The 12,965-nt window shown below is 39.7% G+C and overlaps 1 protein-coding gene across 2 annotated transcripts in view; it reads right to left on the bottom strand.

Annotated features, from left to right (window-relative positions):
- Nucleotides 1-2,407: 2,407 nt before the first annotated feature.
- The window catches only part of SATB2 (SATB homeobox 2), a 187,505-nt gene continuing 176,947 nt past the window's right edge, over nt 2,408-12,965 (bottom strand). For both annotated transcript variants that reach the window (XM_059168491.1, XM_059168490.1), the window contains one exon: nt 2,408-3,458. In XM_059168491.1, the coding sequence (XP_059024474.1) occupies nt 2,997-3,458 (462 nt within the window). In that variant the 3' untranslated portion in view covers nt 2,408-2,996. The remainder of the gene's footprint in view (nt 3,459-12,965) is intronic.

The raw sequence follows: 12,965 nt of genomic DNA, 5'->3' as shown, positions 1-12,965 counted from the left end.
GAGCACGCGTGCATTTCCAAACACACAGGGATGCACACGCATTCACACGTACAATTAACTCCATGCCTCGTACAGGACGCAAACATCTGTAATTGTGGGTGCTGCTCCCTTATTTTAGAAATAAATCACCGGGTCTCACTCCACATGAAAAATTAAATGGGAAAGAAAGCAATGCTCAGTAAAATACTTGACAAACGAAGTCATATTTATTGAATGCGTTTTATTTTAACAACCAAAAAATTCTAACAGCCTAACAATGCACATAAGTTAAAAATTAATTATCACTTAGTGATAACAAAGATAGTTGATTTACATGGAAAAAAGAACATTTACAATATGTTAATCCTTATTCACATTGTTGATACCGCAATAAAACACAATTTGTTTTTTTCATTTCACAAAAAAAAAAAAAAAAAGGCGGGAAATTGTGCTTTGTCAAGAGGCACTACAAGAGAAAGTTTCTTCTTCCAAATAGATATTATATGACAGATATTGAATAAATAGACATATATGCATTGTAATTCGCAAAGATCTGGCAAGACCACAGGCTAAAATGCCCACAGATTCACTTAGAATCACTGCAAACTCGGCAGTGAAATTAAAAAATAAAAGGCAAGACTTAGCATTGAAAAATACCTAATAAATTTTTGGTTGAAGTGTAAAAGATACCAAATGCGGATGCCATCGATAGATGAACCACCTTGTAAGAGCTTGGCAAAATCAGTTTCCATTACGTGTACAGAGTGACCTTCAGCAACAGTGTAAGAAGACAATTTGGAAAGAGTAACTCGGAGATCAGCAAGCAGCAAGCGTGGACTTTCGGATTAAAGCTGCAGCATACTACAGAAGCAGAAGGACGGGCCCAGGCCTTAACTGCAAACCACCATCCTTTTGCACAGGTACGTGACGCTCGCGTCAAGAGAATGTTTCGACATCGTTATCTGAAAAAGTACAGGAAAATGTCCCTTTCAAACCTCCAGAGGTTACTGAGCAGCTAGAATTAGCTTGTATTGCAACATGTCTTCTCCCTGTATAGTGTAAGTTCTGAGTTAATATCTACACATAGAGGTTTTTTTTTTAACTCCTACCTTTTATACCTTTCAAATATATAAATAGTATTAACAGTTATATTACAATGTTTGTGTAGTAAACAGAAAATAACTTTCAAAGTGATATTGCATGAGGTCTTTGACAAGGTTGCATGAGAGCACAACTCCAAAAAAATCCAACCGGATGGGACTGTTTGATGGCCGCGCGAAGCAGGGATCGGGTCCCGAAGGTGAGGTCACCTCTTGCAATTACTCTAAGGAGAAGTGGGAAGTCATGCTATTGATGTTTCTGAGAGGAAGCCGCAGGAGGTCTGGAGACCCATAGCAGACTGCGGCTTTAATGCTCGTTCCGCTGCACAGCCAGTCGGTATTAGTTCTGCTTTACGTAAGGTCATCGCTATGTAGGTAACTGAGAAGATGTTTTCGTTTATGACGAGCAGGTGATTCCAACTGAAATGGCTTCGCTTACTCTACTGCCTGGAGCTGCACAATGATTCGAAAACGGGTTCTTGTTCAGGCTGCCATACTAGGGAAGGAAGGAGGCATGACAGCGGGGACCACAGACCACAGACGCTTGCTGACGTGGATGGAATGTGCGCGAAGAGGAAGCCCCGAGTGAAAGAGAAATTAAGAAACATCGTTTGGGAGACGGAAGGATGGAGGTTTATGGGAGAGGGAACCCCTTTAAGTGGGCGGCGACTTCTTTTCTAACTTAACATTACATTGAACTATTTTCTATTTAAAAAAAAAAAAAAAGAGAGAGAGAGAAAGAAAGAAAAAAAAAGAGAAAACAGCAACAACAAACAACTTTAAAATGAGCAGGCTTATTCATTTTAAGATCTGAAGCCACGAACAGGTAAATAAGTTTCACAATAAAACGTGGCTTGTACTATGAATTCCATACGTCCAACGTCAAAATGTCATTTTATCAAGACTGCACTTAAAGGACAAGTTTTCTCTGTACTGAATTACAGTTTTATTCATTTGGAATTCCACAGAAATGCATCTGTTCACTACAGGAATGACAAGTTGAGTAACGGAACATATCGAGTCATTTTAAGTGTGCATTGTGTCTTATAAGAGCAATTTGACTTGTATCATTTTAAGGTGCCCTGATTTCTTTTCCACTTTACTTTCTTCTTTCTTTTTGGCAGTGTTGATTTATTTTGTTAAATACATACCTCAAAAATTACCCATCAAGCTGCCAGATAGGAAGCCATAGAATTAAAAAAAAAAAAAAAAATCAGGGACGAACACAGAAAATAAATAGGAATTCAAAAATAGTCACCCCACCCTGAGAGCAGGCCGCAGTTTATCAAAAAGCCAAAGCGACTCACTGTGAAGTGTTTTTTTTTTTTTTTTTTTTTTTTTTTTTTTTTTTTTTTTTTAATACATAAACAAGTCTCTTCTTTAAGAACTCATTTCACAGTCTATTCTTTCGGATTGTAAAGTTCTCTGTCCCATGCAATTTAATATATATATGTAAATATATAGATATATACATATACATATACACACACACTTGTAGCTTCCTTCATTTATTTCGTAGATCTTTTCATCCTGGAACTTGCCTGATGTCTCTTCCCTAAGTGCAAGGATAATGAAGGCAGAGTCTCCTGTGATTATAATTATTATGATCCAGTCAATTGTAAAAGTGTAACACTTGAGTGTCTTTGCCAAGGCGATGTCTGATTTGGAAATACTGAACTTATTCAGTCTATAGGTGTATCCTGTGCAACAAAAGAAATGTCAAAAAAGGTAAGAAAAACAAAACAGACCAAAAAAAAAAAAAAAAGACAAAAATAAGATAAAATAAAGCAAAAAAAAAAAAAAAAGAAAGAAAGAAAGAAAGAAAGAAAAAAAAAAAAAAGGAAGAAAATGTTTTTAAAGAAATTAAAACAGAAAATCCTTGGACCGACGTATTGCTTGGCCTGGTAGGAGTTCACATTATCTCTGGTCAATTTCAGCAGGCGCGGCCTTGCTCTTTTCCGCATTTTCCTCCTCGGCCTCCACTTTGTACATCTCCTCTGAGCCTTCCTCGCTGTCGTTCTCCTCGGACTCCGTCAGCAGCTCCTCGTCCTTATACTCGGCCACGTCCACCGCGGAGCCCAGGTGCTCCTTGAGCTTCCCGTGATGCTTCACGTGATACCGCTGGTTCTGGAAGAACTTGATGATGGTGTGCTTGGGGAGATCCAGCTGTGCAGAAAGCGTGTGGATGGCTTCCTGATCAGGGTACAGGCCCACATCATGGATAAAGCTTTGGAGGATCCCCAGGGCTTCCAAGGAGATCTTTGTGCGAGAACGGGGCTTTTTGGCACAACTGTCTTCCGTGGGAGGAGGTGGGGGAGGAGCTTCTTCTCTGGGCGGGGAGCTCTCCTTGGCCGGCTGAGACTGCTGTCGGTGCAGGACCTGATCATTAAAATTAAGAAGAAAAAAAAAAAATTGAACATTTGACTCAGGATTTCACCTTTCAGAAGCCGTCATCCCTCTGAAGAGTGTGTGGCCTGTCTACCTTCGGACTGCAGTGCTGTAGTCATTTGTAAATTCAGGTCTCTGGCAAACTTGAAAGAATTTCTGGAGATTCAGAATCTCATTTACAAAACCAGAGGTTAATAACAGTAAGGTGCGCGGACATTTATATCCTGAGGCACAAAGAAGTTAAGTTTGTTGTTCCCGGTCATTGGCATTCAGTCTGGCTCCAGAGCCTTCCCCAGGGTTAACCAGGGTGATCACACCACCTCTCTAAAGCCTGAGTGCAAAGAAATGGAACTCACAGTGAAGGCTCTACAATCAGACCTCACGGGTTCGAGTCCAGAATCTTCCACTTAATTGGGAGTCCCTGTATCAGGCACTAACATCTTTAAACCTCAATTTCATCATCTATAAAAGAAGGATAAGACACTGACTTCCTAGAGATGTTGTAAGAATTAAGTAACATAGTATATGCAATGAATAGTGCTTACCTTAAATCAGAGGTTGACAAACTTTCTCAGTAAAAGGCCATATAGTAAATATTGTAGGTTTTGCGGGGCCATACTGTCTCTGTTGCAATGACTCAACTCTCTTTTTGTAGTGTGAAAGCAGCCATAAGTAATATATAAGCAAATGAGCGTGGCTGTGTTCCAATAAAACTTTATTTACAAAAACAGGTGGTGGACTGGATTTGGCCATGGGCCATAGTTTATCCACCTCAAGCTTAGGGCTAACATCCAAGAAATGAGAGTAATTATTACCATCAGCCTCATAATTACCCTTAAGAGTGGAACAGAGAATTAGTTGGTATTCCAGTCAGAAAATCAATACTTCATAAAATTAGGAAGAACTTTTATTTTCTTTCAACCCTGATATTGATCCTTCAATAATGTTTTTTTTTAAATACATAGATTTCCAAATTAATTTAAAGATATAACATTTTTCTTAAATGAAAAATTTTAAATGGCTATTTTAAACTCACATAGGTGGACCTCAATATCACCACAAACTATTAATATTCTGTTTTGCACACATTCCCTAATTTCTGTTTTTTAATCCTTAATTGTTCAAGTTTTCTAGTTGTTGTAATTAACTTAAATTTCTTTTTTAGCCCTACATATTCCCCACTTACTAAAAAAGGAAAACTAAACAAAACAGAAAAAGCCTCTAGTGTTTACATAAATTTGTAGACCCAAGACAGAGCTGCTCTTACCCATGGCACCGTATCAGCAGGCTGAACTTTCCAGTTCCTGTAATGGCGCCCCTTGACCAGAAGCACAGGACTTCCTGTCGGCCAATCCCCAAACACCAAGCCAATTCGGGGCTCCACACCTTCTTGTTCTTTGACCTTTCTAAATAAGGTCAGGTATGCAACCCTGGCCACCTGTGCCCTGTTTGTGTTGTCACTTGTAATGATCCATAAAACCTGATCTTGCCCCAAGTCCTTCAGGCACGGTGTTCCACTGTTTGTGAGGTGCCACATCCTCCCAACCCCGGACTGTCTTCCTTGAATAGAGGACACCAAACCCGTAACTGAACTGTTTCCGTTTTTGTCAGGCGACCCTAGTTGGGCAAGCTTATGCTTGGTCTTCATTAAATGCTTCTTCAACATCGTCTCTCTGAAGGAAGTAATTTCCCATTTTAATATTTATTTAAGAGCCTCTTCAATTTGATGAAAGAGAGAAAGCTCTCTGGAGGAGACTGTCCTAACAGCTTGCTCCTGCTCCCATCATGGGCCTACGTGAGCTGGTCTTCGTGGTGAGGAGAGAGGACTGCTGGATCCCGGAAAGGAGCCTCAGCCACTAGTCACACTTTACAAAACCAGCAGCAATAGTACATAATTAAAAGGTTTCTGTGATGGTCCGTAGTAAATAGCATTATGTCAACTCCAAAGACAAGGACCACATTTCCTAGTCTCACATCAGTGCCTTACTTTCTGGGTCCTCCCAGAGCCTTTAAGCATAGTTGAGTTCACATTTTAAAAAACCTACATTTCTCTTTTTACCATTCTCTCCTATTTTATGCAGTCTCTTTCATGTTAGAGCAACAAAGCACACATCTTCCAGAGTCCAGGGGGAAATCGATCCCACTGGTCCAGAAGAAAACACATCTGTTTACATTACAGAGTCAATGGTGTGTCCCCATTCCCATCCCTATTACAACCACGATCACACGCTACCCACAAGACCCATTTTCTCTTTTTGGCTATGAAATAGCAACATCAGAGCAAGCATCTAAGAAAAAAAAAAATTCCGCCACCTCTTCCAGTCTCAGGGACCATCTGATGAGAATACAATTCCTTACCAACGTGAAAACGTCAGTCTGTTATATGGAATTTAGAAAAAATTAGGGCACATGAGATCTTTACCTAAATAAAGTAAGAACAAGCCGAAGAGAACGAACCTTTTCAAACGATAATTAGCAACCACGTAACAATCAAAATAATAATACAAAGAATAATCAAGTGCGAATAAGAATATCCATCACAATGAGCTGATGGCGGTGGCAGAAAGAAATGTGAAACACAGGGCCATCAAACAGGGGCACTAAAGGTCCATATACTGTTGACCAATTAAAGTGAATGTTCTTGGCATTTTCTTTACTACTTTCAACTAAGAGTAAATTCATGTGGTCTGCTGTGGTAAGCTGGCATCAGCAAAAATCTGAGAGCTCTGTTACTTCAACATCCTAATTATAGCCGGAAGGGAACGTAGAGTTGTGCTACGGGCCTGTTCAGGGCACTTTGATGGCAGAAGATATTTGCTCTGAGGTCATAATCTGGGCAGCCTGACCATTGTAATAAATGAATCCCTATGTCAACAGGTGAGGATTTTGGTTTTTTGGTGAGAAAGAGAGAGAGGCACTGAAATTATATATGAAATATGTACTCAAAGAACCTATATACTCAAGCACGAGTACCTCCTATTAGAGCAATTGCGTTAATTGGAAAACAAAAGAGAATTAAAATGCCCCATTTTCTAAATTATGCTTGCCTTCTGTAGTAAAAGTCAGCATAATGGTTCCATTTAGTTAAATAATTAGATTGGTTCTTTAGGGGTTTTCCATTTTGCACTGGTTAGATTTAAAGAGATTTTCCAAAACTAGACTTTGAAGTTACTATAATCTTTCTGCATGATAGGGTTCGTTCTTCTCCTAGGTCCAACCAACTGGCCGCCCTCACCTCTCCTTTCACAGACTCTTGCTTTGCCAACACACGGAAGCAGAGAAGCCACACATGAAACAGCAGGGCAACAACAGTAAGAACAGCCACTTACTGGACGCTTACGCTGGGCCAGGCAGCGCTAACAACTTTACCCAGACTGGTTTACTCAATCCTCATGGTTCCTCAGTAAGGTGGTATTTGGATCAAGAATACTCTGGAGGGCACCTGGGTAGCTCAGTTGGCTAAATATCTGCCCTCCACTCAGGTCATGATCCCAGAGTCCTGGGATTGCGTCCTGCATCAGGCTCCCTGCTTAGCATGGAGTCTGCTTGTCCCTCTCCCTCTGCCCTCCCCCTGCTCATGCGTTCTCTCAAATAAATAAACAAAATCTTAAAAAAGAGAGAGAGAGAGAGAACCTGGAATGGGCAGCACCTCAAGAAAACCCTTTACATTGGAAATGATAAACACGGTGACCTGTCAGTGTGAGAAAGTGGGTTTCCGAGGGACGGTAATGTCACTGCCCATCACAGAAGAGGAGATGGTTCTCGGAGAACTAAAAGCAACAGAAACGATCTACAAAGAGAAATGTTTTATTTCTGGTCATACGATATTGTACAGTGAGTTGGGTGGCATGACAATATTTACAGGAAGAAGCATAAGTGACATTTTGAGCATCTTCAAGCCGATAAGTAGAGAGCCGTCAAAATCGAGAATGACAAAACAGGCAGCTCTAAAGTGAAACCGCCTTTCAAGTTTGCAAAAGGGCCTGTCTGAGTATTTTCAGTCACATGGACACACTGGCTGTCATTCCCTTTCAACTACAATAGGCGTTTAAGACCTGAAACCGAAAGGTGCCCTAAGTTCTGTCCCAGCTAGCTTCATTCCCTCCAAGGTCTTTTCTTTTTTCTTTTTCTTTTATTTTTTTAAGATTATATATTTTTTTTATTTGAGAGAGAGTGAAAGCAAGAGAGATCCCAGAGGGAGGGGAGAAGCAAACTTGCCGTTGAAGGGAGAGCTCAATGCAGGGCTCCATCCCAGGACCCTGAGATCATGATCTGAACCAAAGGCAGACACTTAACCGGCTGAGCCACCCAGGCAGAAAGTTGTTTATCATCTGTTGACAATTTTTAAGAAAGAAAGGAAAAAAAAAAAGGTAAAAAAAATCACGACATAGATTTTCCCACTAACCAACTGCAGTGGCTTTTTATTATGACAATCAAGGAAGTATAGAGTAAAGCCTAATGCTTACAAAACCATCTTTCTGAGAAAGGACGATCGATGCAACCCCATCTTAAAATCCTCCCGTCTAAATGGTAGGAACTTTTCTTCATTTTCTTATATCTTGAATAAATAATGTCCATTCTTCTAGCCTCATCTTCATAGGACAGGTTTCTGAACTCCCATTTAACTGAATTCTAGTTTTTCTGTTTGAATTTCTCAGAGATGCTCAAATTTCCTTGTTGGTTCACTAGATGAATCAAGTCTGCTTCCTGTCCCCTCCACACTCCCTGAGTAACTTAAGTGAGAGGCCAGGCCATTGATTCCTGCTGGATGGGCCAAGAGGTCGTCCTGTTCCTCAGCTCATGTGATAATTCAGACATCTATTTTGTGGCTGATTTTTTTTTTTCTTTAAACCACAAAATTTACAATTACTTCAACCAAGACGGAGAATGACCTGCCAAATGAATCGAGATATATGTTCTTTTCTACTGAGTTCTTTCTTCACACAACTAGATTTACTGTTTTCTGGGACTTTTCTTGAGTTAAGATTGTGAACAGAGCATCTTCCCAGATATCGAAGTAAAAGAAGCTGCCCAAGTCCACAAACTTTCCAGCTTCATCCTTTCCACTCTTTTTTCAAAATGGACCCAGGAGTTGACCCTTTCTATTCCCGACGCCCACCATCTCTCTTCACGTGATTTCCCCACGTGATGGAATATATCCTTCTGTAAAGATAGCCATCCATCCCTTCACTTTTGACCTTTGCAAACAAGCCTGATCATTCATTCTAGCTCTATTTTGGTATAGATTTTTCTTCCATCACAACTGAACTTAAATTAGTTGACTATTCATCTCTGGTAATTTCTACAGAGAGTTCTATTTCATAGCTTCTCTTGTCGATTTTTCAATATGACAATCAGTGTTCATAGCACAGGAATAGCTGAGGATCTTCGAGAATAACAGCAGTGGTAGGAGCAATAGAAGCAGTAATAGATGGTAGCATTTGTGTGAAGTTCATGAGCTGAACACTGGCCTAACTGCTAAAAATACATTAATTTTACCTAATTTTATTTATTTTCACAGTAATCCTGCAGGCAGATTATTTTTGCCCTTATTTTATGATGAGAAAACTGGAGTTCAGAGAGGGTAGAGGTAATCTGTATGAGGCCATATAGCTTAAAAGTAGAACTGGTTTCCAAAACATGTCTGTCTGGCGTTGGTGGTATAGTGGTGAGCATAGCTGCCTTCCAAAACATGTCTGTCTGATTTGAAATCCCATGCCCTTGAGCATTCATGTTCCCCTGCCTTCTGTTAGTGAGATTACATAAGAAAATTGAACAAACTCTCTAGACTTTGAGATGACAGACATAAATTAAATGCCAAGTAGTAATAAATACTATAAGCAAAAAATTGAGTAACGCAAAAGGAGGGGAACTGGGGAGAGTGAAATTCACTTTAGATACGGTGACTCAAGGAAGGCTCCTGAAGGAGGCTGCACGTGAGCAAAGGTCTGAAGGGAGCCAGAAACAAGCCATGAAGAAGAACATTCCAGGCAAAGGAAACCGTAGCACGGTAGGGAGGAATATATTCGATATATTTGAAGAACATCAAGGAAGGCGGCACGTTGAGGTGCAACAGCCACTAGGCACGTGGGGCTACTTGCATTTTGTTAAATTAATTAAAACTAGAAGCAAAACAAGCCACATTTCATGTGCTCGATTGCCACATTGTGCAATACCATATGGGACAGCACATTTTCACCATCACAGGAAGTAGTGGTGAACAGCCCTGTGCCAGAGAGAAATGATGAGTGGAAGGTCGCCAGGGCCAGACCCTGGCATTCTACTGTCAAGGTGATAGAAAGCCTTCAGTGAACTGCAATCATATTCTGATTTAGCCAGAAATGTAGTAGGGCTTGAAACCACCGCTATTGCTAAAGAGAAGAGAGATGTTCATATAGCCACATACTAAGTAAGAAAAACTCAATATATTACTGGATTTTCAAGAGACCGTCCCAAAGAGCAACACTATTATAACAACAACCAGTGCAGAAGAATGCACTGATACTTCTATCCTCAAGAGAACAGTTAATTTACATTTAACTGACGGCTGCCTTCTTCATCAGACGTGCTTATCATGTCTGAAAGGAAATATGTTGAAGACAATCAACCCTAGTTAAAGGAGAAAAAAAATTGTCAGTTTTTCAAATATTTATGGAGTTTCTATTATAACGGGACCTATTAATTTACAAAGGTTTCTAATAAGTAGTCTTCTCACCAACAATTAAATGTTGATAAATAAGTTATGGATAGGACATCAACAAATAGAAAGTTAAAAGTCCAATAAATTCCTTATTTACTTGCTGAAATCTCTTTGGGCCAAAATATGATATTTAAATATATAAAAGGACATAACAACAGTGACAAAGAAATAAGAGTCGTAAATATATTCAAAAGACGCATCAACTTCAAAACAAAACCTCAAACTTCCTTGCTCGGTGACAAAGCACAGCCATAATACGGGCCCATGCTGTTTCTCTGCCTTCAAAACTGGACAGTTTTTGAAAACACAAGGACAAAATGGTACCATGACAAAAGTCGACTAAGAAAGATAAAGCAGCTCTTCTTAAACCTCTCAGGGTTCAAATAGATTTTGAAGGCCTCAATGAAAACCAGCTGGGAGCCATGTGTAAAGTGTAATGGTTTTTGCCTGCAGGGGAGGAAGCGAGATCTTAAATGATTAAGTTCAGGAAAGTATATAATTCACTGTATCATTATGGGGTGAACTGGATTACTTATAATAAGCCAAGACTTTGTGGTCTATTTTCTACAGAGAAAATGAGAAATTATTAGAAAGGTGACTGTAGAGGGTGCCTGATCCAGTAATAGGTTAAAACAAAAGTTTTCCCAGGTGGCTGCATCCACATCTCTGTGACAAGCCTAACCCAGAGGACGGAGCTTCACCCAGAGCTTCGGGTCCTGAACCGGTGCCACTCACCAGCCAGCGATGAGAACATGGACAAGATGACCTTTGTCGGCCTTTATTTTGCATTAATACTGGAATTATTTTTACTTGTTTAATTTACCTCATCTACAACAACAGAATGTAAAAGAGTCGATCCACAAAAGAAAAGCATTCTTCCGCTAAGAGTCCTGAGAAAATATATTTAACAGGAAATGAGAACAATTGGTTGGAACAACCGAAGAGCCCCTGTGTATAATTCAGTGAGAATTTGTTAAATAAATAAATGAGTGAATGGTGCCATTTTAAAATACATTATATATAAAATATCATGTAACTGAGATATTTAGGTTTTAGCAATCAAGTTCTACCCCCAATATTCCGTTTTCCACCAAATCAGCATTTAAGACAATTAATTTGGGCTCAAAATTCAGTGGGAAGAACTTCGCATTAATGGTTGCTAATTAATATAAATATTAAGGTAACCATTATATATCGATCTCACTTACTGGACTGCGAGCTCCGTATTGGCACACCATATGTCTGGCACACAGTAAGTGGTCAGTACGTCTTTGTTCTGCTCTACTGGATTAATTCCATATTCTTTCTTCTTTATTTTCAGTCCAGTTATTATGCTTGTTTTGCATAACTTGTTATTACTACATTTTAGTAAAATTATGTTTAAAAAGTAAATAAACTGTCACTCATAGGAATGTATATCTACCCGATATCTGAAAGCAAATATGATTTTTTTAATCATTTATTTTTAAAAAACTAAGGGCACCGTATAATCCATATATTAACGGCACGGCATGTAAGCTATGAGGAGTTTTGGGGTCACAGAATTTTGGCTTCGAGTCCAGTCTCCACCCTGAAAAGCACATCTGCTTACTAGCCTTGCAATTCTGAGCAAGCTACTTTGAGCCACAGAGCTTGTTAATCCGTAAAATCTTCCTTTCAGTGCGATGAGCATCCCGTGAGATACTGCAAGCTCAGGACTTAGGAGAGCTCTCCTCATAAGCAAGACTTCTGTAAGTAATAACTACCGTGAAAAAAACGCGACGAGGATTTAAGAATCGGTAGTATAATGCCTCCTGTAGTTTTCTATCAGTTAGGCTTATTACAAAAATTAGCAACAAATTCAGAGATCTGTTTTTCTTTTCTACTCCAAAGATGGGGAGGTCTACCAGTAAGTTTCCCTATTCCTTCCACTCATTCACTACATACATCTTTGTTCTTTAACATGGCCCCTAACACAGAGAAGTTGCCTTTTAAGCATCTGTCACATGGAATTATATCTCATAGTCATAGACCCGTTCAAGGTGACACCTTCTATATGCGCAGCCTGGGATCCTTTTAGCAACACACACTTTATCAGTGGTTCTCGAAATGCGGTCCATGGACCCCCATGGAAACCCTGATTCCCTGTCAAGAGCTCTAGAACACCAAAACTATTTTCACGGCAAAACTAAGACAGTATTTGCCTTTTGGGCCATGCTGAAATGTATACCGATGGCACAGAAGCAATGGTGGGAAAACCGCTGGCCTGTGAAAATAAATGAAGTCAGTGGCACCAAACCGCGCTGGTAGCTGTACTCTTCACGGCCACGTGCGCCCAGTAAAAATGCCACTTTCATTCAAGACTGTCCTTGACGATGCAGTAATAGATGATTAATTATATTAAACTCAACCCTTGAGTATACGTCTTTTTAAAAGTCTGTGAGGAAATGGGAAGTGCACATAAAGCCCCTGCATGGAATGCTGCAGGAGACGGCGGTCCTGAGACCCGTGCTTGTGTGATTCTCTGATTTGCAAGCTGATCTAGCCACCTTCGTCATGGAATCTCATTTTTACTGGAAAAAACAACTAACAGACAAACAAATTATGGTTATTCGGACTTAGATATCCAACATACATTTTCGTAAAAATGAAGTGAGTCTGCCACTCTGAAGAAAAGAATCTGAGAGTATTTTTGCCAATGATAAAATTTGATCCTCCCAGTGAAAAATTAAAATTTTGAAAAACATGGAGCTGCTGCTAGTGCTTAACAGCTCCCCACTACTTAAAAGACTATCCTGATGATACTGGTGGTTAATTTA

Source organism: Mustela lutreola, chromosome 3 (assembly GCF_030435805.1).
Source record: "Mustela lutreola isolate mMusLut2 chromosome 3, mMusLut2.pri, whole genome shotgun sequence".
NCBI classification, from domain to species: Eukaryota; Metazoa; Chordata; class Mammalia; order Carnivora; family Mustelidae; genus Mustela; species Mustela lutreola.
Note: the sequence above shows the minus strand (reverse complement) of the source record. Positions and strands in the feature narration are given on the sequence as shown.